At 42.3% G+C, this 24,537-nt stretch overlaps 2 protein-coding genes across 2 annotated transcripts in view; both read right to left on the bottom strand.

Annotated features, from left to right (window-relative positions):
- Positions 1-752: 752 nt before the first annotated feature.
- On the bottom strand, positions 753-7,569 carry tmem115 (transmembrane protein 115). The gene is made up of 3 exons (XM_086108160.1): positions 6,179-7,569; positions 4,377-4,741; positions 753-2,920 (listed from the first exon to the last, which is right to left on the bottom strand). The coding sequence occupies exons 1-3, from the start codon at positions 6,668-6,670 to the stop codon at positions 2,632-2,634; spliced, it is 1,146 nt and encodes a 381-aa protein (XP_085964286.1). The 5' UTR covers positions 6,671-7,569; the 3' UTR covers positions 753-2,631.
- Positions 7,570-8,583: 1,014 nt separating this feature from the next.
- LOC147210299 (helicase ARIP4-like) overlaps positions 8,584-24,537 on the bottom strand; it is a 40,786-nt gene continuing 24,832 nt past the window's right edge. The window contains exons 5-22 of the mRNA XM_086108151.1: positions 21,764-21,975; positions 21,504-21,686; positions 20,550-20,683; positions 19,902-20,098; positions 19,621-19,824; positions 19,360-19,498; positions 18,531-18,708; positions 17,773-17,991; positions 16,862-16,980; positions 16,594-16,718; positions 15,813-15,912; positions 15,510-15,715; positions 15,220-15,398; positions 14,757-14,953; positions 14,272-14,471; positions 13,886-13,975; positions 13,684-13,779; positions 8,584-13,524 (exon numbers count right to left, since the gene is read on the bottom strand). Of these exons, the coding sequence (XP_085964277.1) occupies positions 12,494-13,524; positions 13,684-13,779; positions 13,886-13,975; positions 14,272-14,471; positions 14,757-14,953; positions 15,220-15,398; positions 15,510-15,715; positions 15,813-15,912; positions 16,594-16,718; positions 16,862-16,980; positions 17,773-17,991; positions 18,531-18,708; positions 19,360-19,498; positions 19,621-19,824; positions 19,902-20,098; positions 20,550-20,683; positions 21,504-21,686; positions 21,764-21,975 (3,809 nt within the window). The 3' untranslated portion in view covers positions 8,584-12,493. The remainder of the gene's footprint in view (positions 13,525-13,683; positions 13,780-13,885; positions 13,976-14,271; positions 14,472-14,756; positions 14,954-15,219; positions 15,399-15,509; positions 15,716-15,812; positions 15,913-16,593; positions 16,719-16,861; positions 16,981-17,772; positions 17,992-18,530; positions 18,709-19,359; positions 19,499-19,620; positions 19,825-19,901; positions 20,099-20,549; positions 20,684-21,503; positions 21,687-21,763; positions 21,976-24,537) is intronic.

The raw sequence follows: 24,537 nt of genomic DNA, 5'->3' as shown, positions 1-24,537 counted from the left end.
GCACACGTTCAACAACGCCACTGCGGGAATGGGAACATTTGTTCGAGCGCCGAATATATTAATCACTATCAAGGAATCATGTCGTGTTTTCAAGTGGCACATGTGCTTAATTGAAATAAATCAAAATTTGTGTATGTAAAGTCTTATATTATACTGTTAGCCATCTACAACTTTCTGGATTTTTAACTAATTTGTTTTCCCATCAGGATGAAAAAGAGCTAACTGCCCCACCCAGTGGGCAGTTTCGGCAATTACTCAAAAACACTACATACAGTATTACCATTTTATTACTATTTTTCAAGTTACAACTACTCTGACATCTCTTCTTTCTCGCATGCTTGCATGTGTGTGATTTGGTTATTTGTGTGTGGTGTGCAACACAAATTATACATTAGGCTGAAAAAAATGAATATTCCTATTTGTGGGATCATGTTTTATTTCATTTTTCATTATATTTTTGTCTCTTCCAAGGTGGGAGGCCGGTGCCTTAGCGGCTGGCGCCCTCTATTGACAAGCCAACCCTCGTCAGCACACACCTGCCCTATATACTATAATACAATATATAAACTAGATGAATGAAATGTTGAATGGTCTTCTTTGACAACATAGTACACAGCACATATAATCATTCACCTGTTCATGTTGACATACTGGTAACTCTTTAGATTAAGATAAACCAATGAAATCATGTTTTCATGCTGCTGTTGATGAACCAACGTCTTACGTCACATAAAATAATGCATGAAACACAATTTGCTTTTGCCCATTTTTATTTATTAACCAATGCAACTGGTCTTAAATGCTCAGCTGTATAACAATTGGGGTAGTTTGTCTTGAAAACAATCAAAGAAAATAACAGTTTGGCTTTTAGTTATGAAAAACCCTCCACCCCACTCAAGCATACATGATGAAATCAGGGGTGCAGAATATTTTTCCGGTCAGGGAATGTCCGTTTTTTTTTTAACTCATCTGAGCATCTTACAAAATTGATGAAAAAATATGATGCAATAATCAAACATTTTGTTCATAACCTATCCTTTTATAATCATTCAATGTCCTTATGCTCATTACATTTTCCTCAGTCCAGACTCAACTGCATTTTTTTCAGTACTTGGCCAAATTTCATTTGGAATTAGTTGGACTTTGATCAATATTGATCCAAAGCCATCTTAAAAAAAAAGGGGGGGCACAAATCCCCCAAAAATGGCAGCAATTCTGTCCACTCCAACGATTTATTTCTTTGCACTTCTTTTTTTTTTTTTAGACAGTTTATGGCTTACCAGTAAATTATTTTCTTTTGCTCATCTGTCAACTTCCAGGCTGATCAAAAAGTTCGTGACACAGACATGACAAAAATCCCCTTTGATTACAACAGTGGTTCCGTAACCACTCTGTCTTCAACATTCATGAAACACAATCACTCGTTTTTGTCGAAGCCATAATTTGTCAAATCAACACGAACTGCATTTCATAATACAGTACAAGGTTACAATTTTTTCCTCGATGTTTGTATCTGAAGCAAAATGGGCTTTCTTTTTGTGTCTAATTCAACTTGCCCGCAATATTATCTTTATCCTCATTCATGCTACATTTGGTCAATGGAATAATGTCTTAATTTGCAAGGTGCGACAATTTTACAAATGCATAGTACCAAAAAAAGCACAATGCTGACTATCAGTGCAAACATCCTCTGTTCAAGCAGACATTCACCTTCTGTATAATCAGCGCGAGAGATCCTATCAAAACCAAACCTGTAAATTTTGACTGTGTAGCAACCGAAAACGTACATATTTCCATATTCAAACCCACTAAATCATATTCTCCTTAGAAGTGCAGCAATAGAAACAGTTATTGCTAACTCTTAAAACAGTGAGTCAAGTAGGACACAAATTAGATGCTGACTCGGCCAAAACTATCACAGATCAGACGTTAACGTAAGACATCCAACTCTGTGTATACAGAAAGTTGTTTCTGTCAAGTGGTAAACAAATCTGTGGGGGTAGGGGGGGACACACAAAGAAGTTGTCAGTTTGAGGATAGTCATAAAACTGGAAACGGGTCCAGAATATTCACAGCTGGCACTTTACTTTTAAATCCCAAAGATTTTTATTTCCCATTGCCGATCTCGCGGAGCTTCTCCCATGTCTTGAGCAGCTTGTGCTGACAAAACCTTTTCTGTACTTCTCCTCTTCCTCACCGTGTTACCAAACCAAAACCGTGACAGCAAAGAGTCTGTCTTTTGGAGAGTGAGTCTCTGTCATGAACAAGCATTCTCTTCGCCAACATCTGTGGCTGCTGTGGGGTGAAAAAAAACCACATCCAACTTGCCTTTATTTAAATATTAAAACAACCCCCCCCCCCCACAAAGCCGTGGAAACCCCCCAGGTCAATTGGAATTAAATGAGAACACAAGAGAATGGCTGCTTAACTTGTGCCTGAACGCAAGAAGGAAGCAATGGCCTGACTGACGACACTGAGCACATCCAACACGTGCAAAGTGAAAAGACACACGAAACCCACGTTTGGACTCAACGGCGAGAGTAATGGAGTGTGTGTGCACAGGTCCGCCACCTTCCATCACTCAAGTTAGTACGCCTGTAAGCGACATGCACATTGCATCTCTTCAAAGGGTTACGATCTAGAGGGTGCGTCCTCAAAGCTGATGATGCTCGACTCCGGGGTGGCCTGTGTTCCGCCGCTCGGCAACATTGACGATGAGGACGTGGAGGAGAGGGTTATGGCGACGGCTCCCCCTGCTGCTGGTCGGGGCGTTGAGGAGGGCGGGTCACGAGGGAGGAGTGGTTGCGTGTCGGTCCGGATCTCATCTACCTCGTCATCTTCCTCGTCGTCCATGTTGGGCCAAGCTGACTGGTCCTCCACGCGCTTTAAACGCTCGTTGAGAGCCTTGAGGGCCAGTTGTCTGCAGCGAAGAGGAAACAATTGTTACGGTACTTCTTTACTCATATGACAAGGACGGAGAATAAATCCTTCCCTTGTCATCCGGTTATCTTTTCTTGTTCTATTTCAGAGATGACTGCAGATTGTCATCCACACAAGCTGAACACAACATCTAGATGAATACCGGACCTTTCTTTAATTTAGGCTCAGATTGTTTGTTTGTTTATTGAACATAAAACATATATACAGTAATAATTTGACAGAAAATAAGGTAGATAAAAAAAGTAAAAAGAAAGAAATCAATCTTCATTCAACACAGTTATTATGTTCAAGGGAGTAGGAAGAAGTAAAAAACGTATCTAGTCCTACCCCGTTATGTGTTTATATCTAATAAATCATTTTTATATCAATCAGAAAAGAAAAAAGTAAGAAGAAAGAAGTCTCCATTAAGGCTCATACTTTACCCTTAACCATGATATTTTTACAACTTTTGGTTTGTATCGGGATTATATACTTCCACACCCTGACACTCTTGTGTCAATTTTCTCTTGTATTCATAATGGATATTTATATACCTTTCTCTATTTATCAACTTAGTTCTGATTTATCATTATATTTAATGTTTTGAATTTATCATTTTAACTCTGATTGATGTAGGTTGTTTGTACTATTTTTTTTGAACTCAGCAAGCGATTTACTCATTTTCAGGTCCGTTTCGAGATTATTCCACAGATTAACACCTTTGATAGATACACTTCTTTAGATAACGTACACAAGAGCAAAGTCAACTTTGTGTATGATTTCTGGCAAAAATCTGTTGTTTTTTTCAGTTTTTACACAAGCAATACATAAGACAATGACATTCAAACATCCTACCACGCCCCCACCACAAAATACAGTAATCCCTCGTTTATCGCGGTTAATGGAGACCAAAACCACCCGTGATAAACGAAAATCCGCGAAGTAGCGACCAATTAACATATACAGGGAAAAAAAAGTCTGCAAAAAGTCCGTGAGAAGCTGCAAAACAACAGATAGTCACATAGATGCAACATATACAGTACTGTACTCCATGTATATGAAAACCCCCCCCACCTTTTTTCATGAATGTTTGAAAAAATCCGTGATGCACTGAAGCCGCGATAAACGAACCGCGAAATAGCGAGGTATCACTATAAATACAAAAATTTAAATTGTCTATGTTGTAAAGTCAAACAAAACCTAAAGGACAAACTATTGTAAAAGAGTTAAATGTTCTGCCTGTAATTCGTATAATTACTATTTGCAAGCTTTTAAGGGACCAAAAGAGAATCTATTTCATTCATTATGTATTTTTTAAATTAATTAGCCAATTAAATGCTGCCTCGAATTTTATTCTGACAAATATCAGATTCTGAACTGGCTTCAAAATATCCACAGGGCCATTCCAAAAATCTGAAAAATTTAACCAAGCAGATTTTGTTTTTAATGAAACTTGCCTTCTCCTCTCGGCATCTTGCGGGTCTGTTCCAGGCAGGCTGATGGTGATGGACGACGGCGCGCCCACATCGTACCTCTTCACCATCTTCCTGCACACCTTCACCTTCACCAGGGTGGCGTGGACCAAACCTGCCAGCAGACCCACAGCCGGCTGCAGCGCCTCAGGGAAGAAACTCGCAAAGGCAAAGTGGTCCGACATGTCGCCGCGGCCCCTGCTATGCCTCTGGTAGAAGCGCAGGTACACCCAGCCGGACAGGGCGCCGTAACTGTATGCGGCCACGGGGGCGGAAGTCTCCAGTAGGCCTGAGAGGCGCAGTAAGGCCAAGAGGAGGAGGACCAAAGCTGGAGCTGCTTTGAGCCTTACCTGGCAAATTAGAAAAGAGAGGGTTTTTATTTCTTGAAGGGAAAAGGTGTATTTAGTCACTAAAATACCACAAAGAAACCCTGTCTGTTCCCTCATCCCAGGGATATGAATGGCTAGTGATGAAAAAAGCGGAAGAGGGCATGGCCGGAGGGCGGGGCCACTTACAAAAGTGGCTCTAAACATGCTGAAGATGAAGTGTATTCAATTTACACACTATTTGAAACTTTAACAGAAAAAAATCCCAAGATTGCTCACTATTCTTTCAAGTGAAAATTTGTGCAATTTTGCTTATGCATTCCTGGTGAGCACCGACATGCAACTTCAAATTTGCTGCTCAAAATCAAAACTAAAAAAGGAAACACGTTCCCAGCCATATTTAAGATTTGTTCATTACTTGTATTCATAAAGTGTTGTGTAAATGTGAAAAAAGCTGTTGATTCTTACCTCATACAGGGATAGTGAAGTCCTACACAGTTTACTATATATGGGTTATGAATGTATTTTATTATATAAAATGGATGTCTATTTACAGTATATACAACAATATACAGTTTCATGAGGTAGAATACTTTATTTTCTCTTCATTTTAAGCTTTTTAGCAAGCGCTAAATACTTATTGGTCCTCTCCGTCTTTCTCCACTCCCTTTTTAGCCAACTCCTCTTGTTTTTACACATGCTGCAGGCTGTTGAAAAGCACCTGAGATCGAATAGTTACTTTTCTGTGTTTCACCGAGGTTGCGTGACTCTGTAAAGCTTTCCATCCTCTCGATCCGTATAGAATGACATCGTCACACACTGTACACAGAGCTTTACCGACGACATTGAGCTTTTTCACGAAATCCGACACAAGCACAATGGTTCCTCTTGACCGTTTCCTACTGGGGACACCGTCAAGCTTTCTATCTAACCAGTCCCATCGTGAACGTGTCCCGTTTCAGGGTGTCCCCTGAACCGGTTGCCAGTCAGTCGCAGGGCACAAAGAGACAAACAACTATCCACGCTTATAGTCGCACCAAGGGACAATTGTGACTGTTTAATGAGCCTGCCATTGAATGTCATGTTTTTGGAATGTGGGAGACCGGAGTACCTGGAGAAAACCCATGCAGGCCCGTGGAGAATATGCAAACTCCACACAGGGAGGCCGGAGCTGGAATTGAACCCGGTACCTCTGCACTGTGAAGTTGACGCGCTAACCTCCGGACCACCGGGCCGCCCTATGCTTATATTGATATTTTATAATTGATATTTATTTATATACTTTTGTGCTTACATCCACTTTTGTACTTCTACTCCTCCCTTTAATAATTTTGCTACTGTAAATTGGGAAATTCTCCATTGTGAGACAAATGAAGGTTTTATCTTATCTTATCCCTATTGTCATGACAAACACGATTCTTCCAAATGGAATCAGCGCATACCAGATATTGCTAGCCTTACCTGTGGAACTCTGAGTACCGTTGTATCCCCCATGGTCTGTTTCAGTGCCACCAGGACACCTCCTAGGAAGCCAGCCGCTCCGTGGACACGGACAGCAAACAGGAAGTCCAGGTTGAAGGTGGCCACATAGGTGAGGAGGTAGGAGAGGCCTGCTAGTAGGCCTGCAGATACATTTACCACCGCAAAGAAGATCAGCAGTTCGAGGGCACCCCACAAAGGCTCCAGCAGGCGACCACAAGACATCACAGTCCCAACATTGATCACCACGCTCCACACGTGCTGCTCCACGATCCCATGGGTGACCAGCGTCCACACCCAAAAATTAGGTGGGAACAGATAGCCCGGGGTAACCCCCAGTGCATATGATGTGTCCACGGCCCAGGAGAGCAGGTAGAGGAGAACCACAAGAGCACTGATGGCTTTCACGACCACACTGGTGCTTGCTAGTGCAGCCAGAAAGTGCTGCCTTGCCACAGGCAGGTAACGATTCATAATGAGAAAGATCCCTCCAGAGCACAGAAAGCCCACAGGCCAAGTGGAGTCGTTTCGAGGTTAACAGCGGGGCGAAGAGGGGGCACTTGAAGCCACAAGGCTCATTTCTCTGGGAGAGACTTTTGAAGGTAGCGTCGAGTAGGCCCAGGCGAGGATTTCATTACGTTCAACTGAAAAACTGCACTCACTTCGAACGTTGGACTGGAAGAAATTAACAACAAAACAGAGTCCAAAAAGGATGCAAGAGGCTGTTATGTTTTAGCTCAGAGGTCTTGTGATCGGTTTCCCGACGTGTTTTCCTCGTGCCGAGGGAGAAATACGGCGAATGCGTGATTAAACGGAGCTGCAAGGGCAAAGTGTTTCAATATCAACTACCGACGTGTTCCAAAATAATCGGGTTCTTGCGATAGCTTGCCAGTTAGCTTGTCAATATGGGGGCGTTAATGTTAGCTGGCTGGCTAACCGAAGACGCTGTGAGCTGGTGTGTGCCCGCCATGGGGAAGCAGAAAAAACGTCCCAGTTACCTTTTGAGACTAGCTAAACCTCTCGCATTTTAAAATGGTCCAGAAATCCCGTCCAAAGAGCTCCAGTCGCTACCCTGCGAGACGCTTCAGCCCCCGGTGGCTTCTACCGGACGAATGCGAGGATTTCCTGTAGCCAGCAACAGGCCTTCGTCAAAACAACCCCGGATACGTTTGACAATCACCGCCGCTGGTCGATATTAGCTAGGTAACGGCCAATATCTTTTTCACACGTCCTTTTTCCCGTTCATTAATACATCCTTTGTCTTGTGTAATGCTGATGGAAATATAAATATTAGCATGAAGTAAGCCTCCTGTCATGAACCCGTCTTAGCATCAAACCTATGCCGCCTGCCACCGTCATCAGCACTGGGCGAAAAAAAACGTCAAGTCACGAAACTTTTTTTTAAAACAAGACCAAGCTGGGAAATTGAGTTCTTGTATCACAAAGGTGGCCAAGAATTTGCCTGTTTCAAATAATTTCCAATTTCAATATGTTTCTCTACCAAGTCGTGAAACGTGATGAAATACTCTTGGGCCGTGTCAGAATTCTCAAGCAATTCATTGGAATAGGCCATCTCTGTTGTTTACATTCGCTTGGAACGCTTTGAGGTCGGAACTGGGACAATCCGTGTGGGATATTTCGGATTCCTCGTCTTCCTTGAATGCAGCAAACCATCGTAATTTTCTTAATTCATAAAAATAAAGGAATACCATATCTTCCAGGCATTTCACCTCATGTGAATGACGTCCTCATTTTATGTAACAATAAATAAAATAGATAAATATATGTTTATAATCTTGTAAATTATGTTGTGTAATTTATGGTCTGTGTTTCCATGGGGGACATTGTCAAGTGACGTCAGACTAAAGTTTTATTCGTCGACTTCGCGAATCTGACGTCAAGGGGGCGTGGCAATGCACTTTTCCTGGTCAGATTTTTTTTGTGGGAAATGGGGGTGGGAGGGATCACGGTAAGTACAAAATATTTTAAAACATGTAATTTTTTTGGTAATGTGCAAATTCGGTTCAAATTGTAAAATCACCATTCAGCACTGCCTGGCAAGATATGGCTTGGGTGCTACATGAGTCTGTCTCATATTTTTTTGCATCTTTGGAATGAGATGCAGGATATACACAGATATACACATTTTGAGGCAGTTCATTCACATGAAAAAAAACAGCAGAAAAATATTTATTTAAAATTACAATTAGTTTGCTGTTCGGCAGTTTTGTGCCATTCTCAAATGGTATTTTATATGCAAAATCCAGGACCAAAATATTGTTATGTTATTATATTAAATATATTTACTTTGTGTATAGTATTAAAGTGGGGGGGGGGGGGCGGGGGGCACATTTGTTTGTCAATGCAAAGAAAATGAGAAAGTAACATTTGGAACACAATTCTTTTATTGTCAAACTTCTGAAAACAAATGAACAAAGAACTCGCCTACACAAGAGTAATGTAATTTAAGGTCATACACTCAATCCACAGATTCACTACACATCAGAGTTTGACTTTCGTCAGTGCTCCAGAACAGCAGTTTCAATCTTCTCACTGTGAATGGAGTTCAGGCAGACAGCTCTGCCCATTGGACTTCTTTGATTCATTTAAATAAATAAGCACACTCAAGTTGAAAACATTGTAAAATAAAAGTCAGTTGGTACAGCAACTGACATCCAAACATTTTGCCATCAATCATTTCTGATACAAAACAAAAATAGAAATCACAAGATAAGGATTCTTTCTAAACAATGAACTGTGGGTTGTGCTTATGTGTGATGCAATTAAATGTCTCCTATTATTGTGATATCCAATTGTGAGAAGACATTTACTTCAGACCTTTCATGAAAGCATCTGTCGTCAAATATAGAAAAGGTTTCACCTTAAATGACAGTCAACGCAAGATCAGACGGATGACTAATTATGCAAAATAACATAATTTGAGAGATGATTTGTCTAACTGTCATAGGAGATAATTATTCAAACTTTCTCTCCACACTCTCCTGGTTATTACCGATTGGTTGGTTCGCACATGGAAAAGCTGCATTTGAAATATGATCTGGAACACAGCGTCATTTTCCCCCCCCAGGAGAAACCAAATGCTTTTTCCAGTTTTAGTAACAACAAAACTTATGTGACCGTACAAAAAAAAAAAATACAAAAGATATTAAAAAGTATACAAATGAATAAATATTCATTGTAATAAATAACCTTGGTAAATTCAAACATTGTCCAAGCAAAAAATGAAACAGGTAAACTCATAATTTCAGAATAAAGCACAAAACAATTCTTTCACAATTATTCTCTGCTTACGGATGTGAAGAGTTTGTTTTGTATGACAAACGAGAGGATAGTTTTGAAAGCTCTCACTTCGACATTGTCACATAAGCATGGTGTCAGAGCACATGTGATTACACTGGGGTCAAATGCATTAGCGTCTGGATTGCAGCTCAAAAAGGGGGCTTGGTCATGAAATGGAGTTTTTTATTTTTGCTTTGTCTACTCATAAGTGTCTCTAATTTTAAAGTGTAGTGCTGTGCTAACCGCACAGTCAAATTGACAAGATGGACCTGTTCAGGATATTCTTTTAGGGTGTTTCCACAAATAGCAGCCAGGGGTGTTTGTTTACTGAACTGCAGGTATGCCTTTCTTTGTTTGTACAAAATGATTTTGGGAATAATTGTACACATTATCAGTACCCTTATATATTAGACATGCGAAAAAACTGCAGACAGTTCATGTGCTTCTTAAGTGCTTTTCTTTTGGTTAGCATTATACACACAGCACGCTTAATCCTTTCTGAGAGTGAGCAACCACATCTATGAACAGCAATAATTACAGTTAATGCCAGAGGGGTAGCCATTATTTGAGGAAACAGTATTTTTTTATTTTTGGTCACTTAAGACACAATCCTCGATGACTGAGGTTGTAGATGTGCTGTTTTTGGCAAAGCTTTCACCCAGAATGTTTTCATTAAAGACCTCAAGTCAAATGAATGAGGTGCAATTAACACTGAGTAGAGTAAAAGGTGGAATATCAACAAACCATTTTTTTCCTTTTCTTACACATTTCAACTGACAACAAACGTACACTGACAACAACACTAAAACTGAAACTCAGGTGTAGTCGCCTTGATTCCTGTTGGCATGTACAAATACAGTATATAGGCTCGAGTGTTTTGCATCATTTGTCACTAGGCTACAGTAAGACTGTGGGTGAGATTTTAACTCTCTTTGCATCTCCTCTCTCACAGTTCACATTCAGAAAGTGAAGCGGTAAAAGGCATTTTCTGTTGGTGGTTGTTTCCCCGCTACAAAGAGAGCACAGTTTTTGCTCATTTTCTCATGGCTGTTTTTAGGCAAAGATAAAATACACACAAAATGTCATGCCATGTCACATGCCTCAGTGGGAGGAGTCTTTTATAAAGGCCTAGTTTGAAGGCAATTGATTAAGCATACATTCTGTTGCGAGTTATAAGGTTTTTAACAGTTTTATCTCATCATCCTGTCGTTATATTTCCTTACAAGAAAGACACACTGCCCCTCGCCTGACAGAGGAGTTCAAAATGCTTCAAAAAGTTTTCTGCTTTCTTTAAATAGTCCCCGCAGGCATCCGCGGTCGCGGAATTCGTTGCGGATTTCAAAGTTCTCCGCGGAAATTAAGCTGTTCGCGGAAATAAGGAGGAATCATGCGTCACATTTAAATGTAGCTTTCATCCCAGCCGCTAGATGTCGCGGTCAGACAGGCTACGTTCACCCTGCGGGTTAGGTTCACATTACAACTCAAACGCGTCCTCTAATGTTAACTGAACGCGTCTGTGATGTAACACGCATGCATTCTATTATCTTATATCGACAGATGAGCGATGCTGGAGGTGTTGGAATTATTATTGTACATTATTGGGAAATGAGACAATGCTTTCCCGTCTCTTCATTTCACTTAAACCTCCAGTAAGGATGATGTCAGGTAACGGAAACGTCTACTAAATATGACGTCAAGTTATTGTCACACGTCATAAATGACTGTGTGTGTGTGGGGGGGGGGGGGGGGCAACCATAAAAAACCGTCTCTGTGGTTAAATTACATTTATGATAATACTATATGCAGTATGTTTACAATATCCGGGCCAAGTGGCTAGTTTGCACTATAAATCTTTGCTTTAATATCACTTGTTCTGCCTCAAACCCATAGTTTGGTTATGTGTTATGCACTTTATCAGTAACCAAAATAAAATCAATTATTATTCAATAAATCTGTCAGAGACTGATACCAATTTTTTTTAATGACCACAATTTTCCACAGTGTTTTGGTTTTGTAGATAATTTCCTAAAATAAGTCTTACTTCATGAGTAAATTAATTTGCTTTATAACTAGTCATTTTCGGCAATTTTAAAAATTCCCGCTGAAAATCACCTTTCAAGCTGTGGAATTAACATTTGCTCTTGTTGTCGGCAAGAGCAGAAGAGGATTGTTGTCCGCCTAATCAACACTTCGCTGCAGATTCGTGGGGGGACTATTTAAAATGTGTGAGAAAAAAATATTCAGTAGCAAGAGTGGATGTGACAAACTACGGTACGGATGGGCAAGTTTGTAACAGAAAGAGAGTATTTCTCTCTCTAAACATTCTGAATTCTTCCTTTCCTGCAGCCACTTATTAGGCAGAATAATGCTGCTCCTGAGAGTTCAACCATAGCAGGTCTGTGTGGATGTGATGTCAAGCTCCACCTCTTTAAACACCAAAAATCTGGTTGAGGCTGAACCAACAGTGCCTCTGCTGGCCGCAGTCTAGTAGTTCACTCCATTCGCCCTCAACATGTTCAGGACATGATGATCATTCAAACAATCAATGAAATTCTTCAATATACTATTAGACCCACCCCTACTGACTGATACAGACATACAGTAATAACCAGACTGATACAGGCATAATAACCCTTGCTACCGGTTAGCATACCGAATGATTTTTTTTCCCCTGGCAAATGTGCCATTTAGTTTTCTCTACATGACGAACATCAAGAGGCCATTTCAGTCACTGCAGGCTATTTTTGTCCAGTGATTGTTACATTTCAAAGGCAGACGCCCCAAAACTTTCTGATTTCAATTTTCTTCTGTCCTGTAAAAAGATTGTCCACAGGTTCTAACTTGAGAGATTCAGCATCAAGACATTTGAGTCGATGCAGTCGGCACAAACAGGAGACGTGATGTCATTCATACGACGCCATGTTTGTTGTCCCTCATTGGAAAGATCCTATTCCGAACAAATCCAACCAAGCATCATGGTTTTCATTGGCTGTTCACTTAAATTACCTCCTCGTTGTCATCCAAGCTGCTGGGACTGCTGACATTGCTGCGATTGACAATTGCTCTGGGCTTCTGGTCTTCAGAGTGCGCAGATGGTGAAAAGGATGAAGGGGACGATGAGGAGGAGGAGGAGCTGGAGCCAGCGGTTGAAGTGTATTGTGAGAGAAAGCTTGCTCCAGCTGGACCAGGAGTGGCCGCTGGACCGGGAAGCCCACCAGGGAGCATTGACCCCCGATACAAGCCCGCCAGAGATTGACTATAAGAGAAGGCAAAGCTTGGTGGCAGCATCCCTGCCATGCCTGATAGGCTTGGGCTCAGCATGAAGGGCGGCAGGGTGCCTGGAGCCAAATTGGAAGCGTTTGATGTAGAGGAGGGCTGCGATGAGGAAGAGGAAACATCAGCGGCAGTAGAAGTGGACAGTGCAGAGGATGAGGAGGAGGTGGGGACTGTGCCTAAACCAAACAGCTCCGGCATGAAACTCGGATCACCTAGCGCACTATGAGAAGGGTGGAAGAAAGGCAAGCCTGCCCCCATGTAGAGCGGGTGTCCCAGTGAGCCACCCAGCACGGCGGGGTTGAAGGCCTGAGGGAGGCCGTAGCCACCGGCGTAGGGTAAACCGTGGGAGGCTAAAGAAGGTGCGAAGTGTTTGCCAGCAGCCTGCTGCTTTCTCGGCTTCTCATCCCACAACGGGTTGGAGGCTTTGCGCTTGGAGCTTATTCTCAAGTCTTGTGCAGCTGTGGCATCCTTATTGTGCTGGATGACATTCGCTCTTTTGGCTTCAGGGTGGCGCACATTTCCGCTGCCACTGTTGCTTTGGGCCAGTTTCGCTGAATGCGGATTGTCCACTTTGCTCCCGTCCTCCCTTTCCGGCTGGCTTCCCTTGCGTGCGGTGTAGCGCTGCAACTCACTGATTATCTCTGGGCTGTCGGGGGAAAGGGAGCGGGGCAAATTCTTGGGCGTGACTGGCTGCTGTTGGTCAGGTGATGGACAACTGTTGCTTCCGGTTGTTGGCTGCTCGTCTTGGGGCTCTAAAGAAAAATCAGCACATTTGAATCGAAAACAACAAAAATGTGACATCTGTTTAGTCAATTAGAGAATGGCTAAAACTAAGCTCTCAATGCCTAAAAAGAAGGAACATGTTAGAAATGCATGATTAGAGTTATTACATGTCAGATAAGTCTTCTAACCTTTGTGTGGTATTGCAGCATTCTCATCTGACATGTTAGGTTTGTTAGCTGCTCTGATAGCAAATATTCGTCCATCTGATGTCCTGATGTAGGTTCCTAAAATCCAGAAACCAGATGACATTGAAGTTGACGGGATTCTGATTTGGCAAGACTCAAACCAAATATAAGCCTCAAGTACCAAAACTGAAATCATGAGGTTTACCTTTGGTGCCTCGAATGACATGGATGCTCTCTCCTGCAGTAATTCTGGCTTTGACATCTGTTGAGCTGTTGGCGCCTGGAATCACCATATCTAAAAGAGAAACAATATGCAGTATTTGTGAAAATGTGCTTTTCGTGGAGGAAAAACTATAGTGGCACTCAATGAAGAGCAGACCTCTGCTAGGGCGGATCAAAAATAGCACAGTGGTCATGCTGTATCGCTCAAAGTTTTTAATAGTAGTTTTCATCTAAGACAAGACGCCGACTAACCCAAAAAGGAGGTAATCATTGCATAACCTCCTGTCTAGTTCTTTGAGAATGGGCTGCAACAGGCGTAGAATCGGAAGAAATTGAATAGAAAAATCAGCCACAGTACGTGTTGCCTACCTGTGGTGGTGATGATTTTCTGTACAAACACTCCGGCTTTTTGCAAGCAGTTGACAGGAAAACCTCCGAGGCTAGACGCCGATGAGTCTTTGGAAGTCGGAGCCGGGCCTACAGATACCTGGCCAGGTACGGCGGGAACTGGAGCGGCCTGGATCGGTCGGACATTGGCCGACATTTTGTCCTCAGTGATCAGTGGTCGCCTGAGAATAGTTTCGATGGATTTAATTCATTTAACCAGATGATGATGAGTTCATTTTTAGTTCAAAATCCAAACACAATACTGATGCATTTATTTCAAAATCAATTCAATAAATTATTTAGATAATTTTTCTTTACCAAAATAAATAAAATAATAATAAATAAATAAAAATTACATTTACTGCGCCAGAGACGCGAGTTGAAACTACATGATATCCTTTAGACTCAGAGCCACTCTGATCCTCAGGCAGTTTCTTAATCAGTTACGAATATTCTGAATTACAAACCAGTTTCTCTGGCTGAAGGCGGGGATGTTGGTGAGGCTCTGGTCACTGGCTGGGTAGTAGTGAGCATAGGAAGGGCGAGTGTATGGCACAGATGCCCTCTTCTCTTCCTCGTAACCTTTTTTTGCAGCCTTCTTCTCAGCGGTGCTCAACTTCAGCTCTCTGCGGTCCAGGAGCAGAGACTCGTGGGGGAACGGTTGCTGCAATGAATTAAAGAAGGGGAGGTGAGACATGCTGTCTGTTGTTGTTGTTTTTTTTTTTTTAAAACACACAAAACTGAACTAAATACCGATGACATTATATAAATAAATTCATATCAGGGGTAGAATTTAATGATCTGTTTAACTAAGGATGAAGCCGAAGGGGCCAGCATCATGACATGGGAGAAAAAAAAAAACATAAATAGTCAAAATGAATGATTTAGGCAAGTAGATGAGGAAAGTGGCATTAATCTCTGTTCATTTACCTTGGTGATGAGGTGTGGAAAGAGGCACAATGCCTTCCCGAGGACGCAATCCATGCTGTCCCGAGGATGCAGCTGCTGTACTTGGCGGGGCTCTGGCTCTTCTTCGGCAAAGTGAAGAAGAGATTCCATCTCTCTCTTGGTGAAGGTCAGCACAGGGTTCAGATCATCCACCACCCGGTCTGAATGATGCAAAAGGACCAGTTAAAATAATGGAAAAAACAAACAAAAAAAAAACCACTAGCACATTACATGACGCTTATTACTGACTGTGTACACAGTAGCGCACTCACCGGACATGCCCTGTTTGGAGATCTGGCGGTCATAGATTTTCTTCTCAAGCGTGAAATCACACACCAGCCTGTAGATGTAACACTGCTTCCTCTGACCATAGCGGTAGACACGGCAAACGGCCTGGGCGTCATGGCATGGGTTCCACGAGGCATCAAAAACCACCACACGGTTCGCTCCGATCAAGTTCACACCCAGACAACCGGCCCTGAAACCCCGCAAAGGTGCGCAGTCCAGTTATTCCGACCTTAACATTCCATCATAGCATCACTGTGGGTATACAAGTGATTGTGTCTGTGTGTTACCTGGTTGACAACAGGAAGACCCACGCTGAGGTGTTGTTGGGATCGTTGAATTGGTTAATTAATCTTTCTCGCTCTGAGGGGGTTGTACTTCCATCCAGTCCTTCAAAACACCACACAGCCAGAACAGAGATGTAAGACAACTAATATAACATTATTTACTGTAACATTTATTCATGCCAGTCATTCTCAATGTAAACATATCCTTGGCTTGTTACAGTTTGCACAAACTCCGAACAAAACTGGACACATGGTATAGACAAACGTAAGATAAATCTGTGTTTTTACATTTGATATCTTTGTGAGATGAATAAATAAATAATCTGGATGACAAATTTGGACGAGGGGATGTGAATTACGATTGTTCGGCCTTTATTACACACGATCTGCAGCCGTTAAAGAGTGAGAAACGCTAATATATGTTCACTTTGACTTGCCTTTCAAAATGACAAAAAGTGACTACCGTAATCATTTATTTTGAGAGGTTAAATTCAAATCGTGAAAGCCCTGCCTAGAAACTACATTCCTGTAAAGAACCAGCAGGTGGCAGTGTTCATTGCTAGTGCCAGACCGAGGACATCGTCGCAAACGTCAATACATTAAGATTGACGTGCAACATTGGCATATACTAGCCATAATTCTTTCTTGTAATCAAAATGTACTTTCTACACCTCTTGAGTGAAACATCACTCTTTCATTCAAAACAAACCGTCCACTCTTCGAGTACATCTTAACTGAGAAGTCATACACACCGAGCAAGTCGTATTAAAACGCCACCACTCACTGTAATAGTTGAGATTTCGGACCCAGTTCTGGCTGGCTGCGTCTCTGCTGGAGGTGTTGGGAGAACGCGGGACTGGCCTCTTAGCCAGGAAATTCTCAATCACAGTGAGAGTCGACAAACTCTGACTGCAGGATACGGAAATAAAAGACTGTCATAAGATGGGAAAATGGGACTCCAAATAAAAGTCGAGAAAAGCAGTGACAAGGACAAAATCCTGGCAACAAAATGAACCAGTCACTGATACTGTATATTCTTTTCAGCCTTTTACCTGAAAACAAGAAGTTTATCTCCCTTTGTGACGCTCTCCTCAATCAGGTGGAACAGCAGAACCATTTTTGCAGAGTTCTCCAGAATGCCGGGCTTGTAATCACACATTATGTCCTTGGCCTATGGAAGCGCAGAAGCGGAATCGCATATTACAGTGTTGTTAGCTTAACGACGACGACTTTTTAAAAAATATGTTGCCGTTAGCCTGATTGAGATGAGTTTTAAAGATGGGCAGCAAGGAGGCTTGCTGAATGTTCAGTGGGAGGTCATTCCAAAGAGAGGGACCAGCAACGGAAAAGGCTCGGTCCCCTCTGACCCCCGCTTAGTTCTTGGCACCTCTAATAAGGTCTGGTCCGCAGACCTGAGGCACCGGGCAGGTGTGTAGGGGTGGAGGAGCTCAGACAAGTAAGGTGGAGCGAGCCCATTTAAAGATTTGAAAACAAGTAAGAGTAGAGTAGAGTTCTTTAAAAGAACTCTAAAATGTAGAGGGAGCCAGTGAAGGGATGCCAGAGTAGGAGTGATGTGCTCCCTCTTACGAGTACCAGTCAAGAGGCGAGCAGCAGCATTCTGGACCAACTGGAGATGCTTAATGGAGGATTGGCTGACTCCAAACTAAAGTGCATTACAGTAATCCAGCCGGGATGTGACAAAGGCATGAATTATAGTTTCAAAGTGCTCATGAGAAAGGAGAGGTTTTACTTTAGCCAGCTGCCTAAAATGAAAGAAGCTGGATTTAACAACGGCACCAATTTGCCAGTCCAATTTCAAATCACTGTCCAGTTTAAGACCCAAGTTTGAGACTGTTGACTAATAATTGATATTAAAAATTGCTATTAAAAATGTGGTTCAAAGAAAAAAACCAAACAAACATCACAAAACGAAAACAAATCTGATGCCCCCTTTCACACGTACCCATTCATATGTGATGACCTGATTGGCCCTCTCCTGCAAATGGGTGAGACTCATTCCCCCAATTGGGTTGGGGTTTTCCAGAGGCTTTGGCTTCTGATTGGCTGCAGCGGGACATCGCGTAGGTGCAGCTGAGGTGATGTCGTCAAGGTCCAAGTCCTGGTCACTGGCCAAGTTTTCCTTCTGTAAGGCCTCATAGAGCACATCTGGATGGTTCCAAATCTTAAAAAGGAGGGGAGGAAAAACCACATCGTGAAACGACTTCATTGGACAAGCACGGGTTATTGACTGTACACACCATTTTTTTCCTCAGGGAAAATAGATTCTAATTTGATTACATGTGATCTGATATATTTTGAGATTGATCCCTAAGTATACAATTCAAATGACCCATTTTACTACAGTACACTCACTATTCATTCCCACCATTAAGAATAATTCATAACAGACAACGCCAGCATAAAAGGTTGCAACCCAAAGTTTCATCAACATTAATTTCTTGGATTCTGCAGTTACTGGGAACTAAAATGTTCCGATCAGATATGTGTTGCACTGAAGACACAGTCTCCAGAGTTCTTGGAACTCTCTAAAGTACAACCCCTACATGGTCTTCTTCTGGTCCTGACAGAGTACCTCTTAAAAATTTGTATCCAGTAGTTCCTGTGGTCCAACCACACAGCTATCCTTCAAAAGTTCCTAGCTCAAGCGCCTTTGGTGTCCAGGCAGTTTAAACTGAGCCTTTGAAATGTCTTTTGTCTCACCTTGCAGCATACGCAGAAGGCTTTGAGCGGGTTGAGGCTGAGCCAGCCGGTGTTTCCCGCCTCTTTGAAGCGGTTCATGAACTCCGTGTAGAGCGCCCTCTGGAGTGGAGACAAACGCACCAGGATTACATGCTCCTCCTTAGAGGGCAGCTGCTCCTTCAGTACATCATGGCCTCGTCTAGAACACAAGAGTCAGAATATGTTCATTTGGTAAATAAATGTAAAAAAAACAAACAAACATCATTTGAGAATCACTTAATTAAAATTTTTTTTAAGGCTACTCTAACTTATTGCAGCTCAGACGAAGGGGGTTGTTTGTGTTATTATCTTAAACTGGATTCATTTTGATACCAGCACATTGATGATCTCATTAAAAAAAAACAAAAAAACAAATAAATAAAAGTTAAAAGTCATGCTCAGTTGGAGATGATCACAGTGAATCCCGCCTAACATTCGCTCATTTTTGATGGTATTACGTACTCACAGTTTGGCACTGGCGGATTCACCTGTTTGGAGATTTTTTTTCCAATATTTAAAAAAATCTTAGAATATTTCTGGGGAATTTTTCGGACAATAGCCAAGCCCAGTTTTCCATTGAAAACACTTATTGGCAGCTTATCAGTTTAAAAAAAATAATTTTCGAGTTAAAAAAATATATATAATAATAATTCTCTTGATGCATTTATTATGGGCTTCATTATTTATACGCAGATTTTGCATTTAGAGAATTATTATACCAAGGTCTGCTCTCTCTCTCTGTGTTTGTATTTATTCAGTGAGTTTGACAAATCTCATGCCGCTCGTGAGAGAAGTCAGGCAGCGGTCTCACCTCTGTACGAAGCCTTCCAGCATGCTGTGCAGCACGTGGCTCCGGTACTTCATTAACAGCATGTCCTGCGGTGTGCTGTCCACGCACTGGCCATTCAGAATGGGACGCTCAAACATGTTACTGAATTCTTGCCTTGAACCTGAAACATAATCATATACACTTTGAAAAACAAAACAAAATGACACATTTTGAGGATCCACCGTAAAAAGCAAAAAAAAAAAAAAAAAAAAAAAAACCTAGATCACAAAAGAATTGATTTACCAAGGAAGTTAGGCCGAACAAAGTCAACCATGCACCAGTACTCTATCAGGTTGTTCTGGAGTGGATATCCTGTCAAGACCACGCGGCGCTTGGTTTGGATGTTCTTCAGGGCCTGAGAGGTGCTGGCGTGGCAGTTTTTAATGCGATGGCCCTCATCACAAATCACCACATCAGGACCAGGCCTGGCCAAGGCTCTCTCGATACCTGGAGGAGCATAATTATCTATTTAAAATCATGTTTTATTCCACTTCTTCATCTCGTCTTGCTTTCATCTCCCCTACCTATGAGCAATTTCTGTTGCCGGTTCTCCTCATCCAGGTCGTTTGCGACGGGCCCCGCGGTTTTCTTGCTCTTCTTCTTCCGCCCAGACACAAAGTTCTTCTTGAGTGACAAGAGGCGGTACATCTCATAGCCCATGAGCAGAACACCTCCATCCTGGGCCCAGTTCTCTACCACCTTGGCCCTGGATGTTGTGTTTCTGGCACGGAGAAAAGGAAGCACGGAGAAAAGGATTACTTCACACAGAAAATATTGGACTTGTTCTTGGTTTTTTTTTTTTTTTGCTTTAAAATGTCACAAACGGGCACCAAAAGTTAAAGGTAATGGAAATAAATGTGGCATACTGCACGCAAAAGTGATCCTTCAACTCCCCTTTCCATACACACACACATACAGAATATGTGAGCACACGCCTGCATACACACACAATGGAAATAGCTGTACAGTGTGGTAGCACCAAATGGCAGGTCAAAGGTTCGGCTGTTCAAAATAAACAAATAAATAAATAAATCCTCACTTATGTATGCACTGGCATTTGGGTGTGTGTGTGTGTGTGTGTGTGTAAGTAAGTAAGACAAGAGCAGAAAGGTAAGCCATGACATGTTTTTCTTTCACATTTTGCACTTGGGCTCCATGCCTCCGTGACTCACTTGTGTTCATCATTGAGGATGTGAACCTTGAAGTTGCGAGGCCTCACCAGACGATGGTCGCTATCAGGTGGCAAGTCCCCGGCCTTTGGGACCCACATGTTAAACTCTGCCAGCCAGTTCTGCAATGTGTTCACCTGCGGGAGAAACCATGCAAGGTTGTTTTATAACATTCGGTGCAGCTTTTGTTTCTTCCAAAGGGCTTTAAATAATTTTTTTTGGAGGGGGGGGGGGGTCATGGGGGGGGGGTTATGCTCCAACACCCTTTGAAGAAATGTGAGAACATGAAACTCGATTAATCTATTTTTCATTCGCATTAAACTGTTCGGAAAATGGATGGATGGATAGTTCACGCCGACATCGGCATTGAGGGTCCCAAAATTTTTAAATGCCTCTCCAAAAATATGAATACATTCATTTTTCTTTTTTTTTAACATGTTAGTGTGGCTTACGGCTTTGAAAATCATATTGTGAACATTTATGTTTTACATATACATATTGTCATTTTATTCTAGGCTTTATTTTTTAAAAGTTCCCCACACTATTTATCAATATCGCTTGTCCTCATTAGGCTCACAGGAGACAAGAGTCTGTCCTAGTTGACTTTGGGTGGGTGACGGGGTACACCTCAGACCGGTTGTCAGCCAGTAACAGACAAACATTCACACTCACATTCATGCCTACGGACAGACAAGTAACTCATTCACTCCCAAAGACGTTTTTAAACGTCTTTTCAGACTTGGTCCGGAATTGGCTGGTACTGAATGAGTTAAGAGCCTTCAATGAAACTAACAAGCATGTTTTTGGAAGGTGGGAACACAAGCATCGGACGAACATTTAAACTCCACACGAGAAGGATTTGAACCCTGAAACTCAGAACTGTTTGGTAGACGTGCTAAGCCTCAGTTCATCTATTTCTTAATTCAATATTTAAAGGTGATTGCAGGAGGTGCTTACAGGGACAATGGCGAGCACGGTGTGGGCCTTCGTATATCTGAAGAGAACGTCAATGAAGGAGATGACCTGGAGCGTTTTGCCCAGGCCCATGCTGTGGGCCAGGATGCAGCCGAACCCGCTGCTGCTGCCGAAACGCTCCACCGACTCCACCAGGTTGTCGTATAGGAAACGAATTCCGCCAATCTGAGATGAATGGCACAAACCTAAATTAGGATTTTCTAATTAGAATTCAAAAATCAAATGAGGGAGTCAGTCGGTACCTGGTGAGGTTTGACTGCTCGTGCCAGCTGAGGTGAGAGGAAAATGTCCGTGTCTGTTGTGGGATGGTTCAAGTTGACCAGCACCCGTCCTTGATCATCCGGACGATTGAAGTCGTCGTTGAAGTGCATGCCACTTTGCTCACGCTCTATATCATGGTGGGCGGAGTCTCTGCTGATCGTGTCGTCCTCACTCTGGCTCAGATTAATCGCACCTACGCAGAAGAGGGAGCTGAGGCGTTAGGAAAGGAAGAACATCTCACTGCAATCTAGCTGGAAATTGCATTAAAAAGAGTTAGCACGGGATTTATCTGTGAAGGAGCATTTTTTTTTAAATTCATTAGATTTTGCTCATGGTCAATATGATCCTTTTACGATTGTTAGCTAAACACGTGTGAATAGTGCAAGTATATGGAGATTGAAATACAGTAATCCCTTGTTTATCGCAGTTAATGGGAACCAAAACCACCCGTGATAAACGAAAATCCGCGAAGTATGTGAGTGGTACCACACAGAACATATGAACTAAGCGATTATGATAAATTATATTAATTAGCTAACATCTAATCAGAGTGATCAATCGTCACGGACCGCGGATGCAATTTTGCATTTTGTGCCTTTACTGTAGCAAACCATGACTGTAAAACTCAAAGGTACGTACCCAACACATTTTTGGCATACCGTTACACCTCTAGCGATTATTCATTTACACTATGTGGTTTCACCGGTACAACAAGCCCACTGAGGTCACTCATAACTCTAATGTGGTCCATGATGAAAACCAGTTTGACACCCCTGGTTCAAAACAAATAAATGCATCTGTCGAAATAAAGGGCTTTAGAGAAGTAGCTCAAATAGTTCGATGTCCGTTTTCTGATGAGCACTAGTCGATACAAAGGGGACGACCTAAGTGACTCCTGATGAAGTTGTTGCACGTGTGTGCGTGCGCGGTGATATATGGGGGCGATTGTTTGTGTGGCTACAAGACCAACATCCCTATTTAATTCGGAAGAATAAAAAGAACATCAAATGATTGGTATTACACAAGCTGGCAGCCTGTGAGCGCACCACATGAAGAAGAGACGCGCGCATGTGTGTGTGTGTGTGTGTGTGTACAAAAGTAATGGAGGACGAGAGGGACGAGATGAAGCGAGAGAGAGCTTATATAACTGCAATGAATGTCTGGTTATACAAGTAGGATTAGAGTGGCGGGGGGAGACTGGTTATGCAACCTTAACTAGAAATGTCACTGTGCCACGGTGGTGCGCTGTGTGTGTGTGCGAGCGCGCACGTGTGCGTCTTCTGGCTCCCAACTAGGATTAGCCAGCTTGATTGCTCTGATCCTGATCTGCTTCTCCTATCACTCTTCGCATCATCTTACTCCTCTACACACTTCCCCCTTCCCCTTTGGTGCTGTTTGTCTTTTCGGACTCCTAAAACTCCCCTCTCTGTGTGTCACCAACAAAATGAAGTGTGCGTTAAAAAGCGTGTGCGCATGTCCCTGTGAGAAAGTGACTTGGGGAATGAGGGAAGTGTACACGATGTACCCTGTGGACATTTGAAATAACTTTTGATGCGCCACAGTAGATAGAATGATTTCCAAAACGGGAGCTGTAACAAATATTAAATATCCTTCCAAAGACAATGACGGTCAGAGAAGTTGTCATTTAACAATGGCCTCATTATATTGTACGGCATGGAACCAGTTCAGGTAACCAAAACATCAGACCCAGCTCTCAATATGAAAAAGCACAGAGAGCTATAAATAGAACAAAACTGAACATTCTTTGTATAAAAAGAATATTAAATTCAGTTGTTGTCAAAGTGGTCATAACGTTGGTGTGAATTTGGTCAAATTGATGTGTGCAGAAAAGATGCTTGCCACCATGTCAAACTATAAAAAAAAAAAAGAAACATTAATTCATGCTATTAAAATGAAATATCAAGTTACTGCGGTCAGACTGTATCAGTTCCAATGCCATCAAATCTATTATGTTGTTGTGTTGAAACTGTATTCATTCAAAGGTCATTCCAGAGTCTGTTCGTAGTGAAACAATTCTATATTTTCATGGTCTCATGTCATGTTTGTGTTTGTTTTGCAATGCGAAGCTATCATCCCTTCAGGCAGTTCAACAATGCGCATCTGGCCCATTAAAGGATTTAAGCAGCTAAAAGTATGCGCAAGGTTCACATTTATCCAATTGGAGGGATAACTTGCCAGCTGGGTGCCTAGCGCAGTTCATTCTGTGCTTCCACAGGCGCCTGACCTACTAGCTTACTTAACGCAGTCAAAGGGCAAAGTGCAAGGGGGGCCTTGAGGCTAACAGTTGTGGGGCCGGCTACTTCAGCAATCTGGATTTACGGTATTACTGTATTTGCAACTTTCCTTCCTGCCATGTCTTTACAATGTTTGATTTATTAGTGATCCTATATGGTAAGTTATCTATTTATTGGGAATAAATATGAACTGTTGTCACTCAGTCGAACATGTCAATGCCGCGGTCAGATCACACGCGACTTGAGCTGCTCTCGTGACGCAATTACATAGAAAGTCAATACAGTTTGCGCAATTAGGTGAGAGGCCGTGCCAGGCCGCACAATTGACGCGTTTTGAGGCGATGCAACTTGGGGTGAGCCCGTTCGCGCAATTTGATCAATTTAACTGGAAGGCACGCACCGTGTCGCAACAGCCAATTGACGTTGACATGTACCTTATTACATCACACACACTGTAGACACAGCACGCTGAAGCAACACAAACGCTGTCGTATGCAAGT

This window comes from Hippocampus guttulatus, chromosome 1 (assembly GCF_054856545.1).
Source record: "Hippocampus guttulatus isolate MCC_2025c chromosome 1, RoL_Hgut_1.0, whole genome shotgun sequence".
Lineage (NCBI taxonomy): Eukaryota > Metazoa > Chordata > Actinopteri > Syngnathiformes > Syngnathidae > Hippocampus > Hippocampus guttulatus.
Note: the sequence above shows the minus strand (reverse complement) of the source record. Positions and strands in the feature narration are given on the sequence as shown.

What these genes read in the sequence shown, in the direction of transcription:
- tmem115 (XM_086108160.1), bottom strand. Translation starts at nt 6,670, where the DNA reads ATGAATCGTTACCTGCCTGTGGCAAGGCAGCACTTTCTGGCTGCACTA. An exon ending in CGGTACTCAGAGTTCCACAG is followed by an intron (nt 4,742 to 6,178) that starts GTAAGGCTAGCA and finishes CTAATTTGCCAG; the next exon opens with GTAAGGCTCAAAGCAGCTCC. An exon ending in CAAGATGCCGAGAGGAGAAG is followed by an intron (nt 2,921 to 4,376) that starts GCAAGTTTCATT and finishes TCTTCGCTGCAG; the next exon opens with ACAACTGGCCCTCAAGGCTC.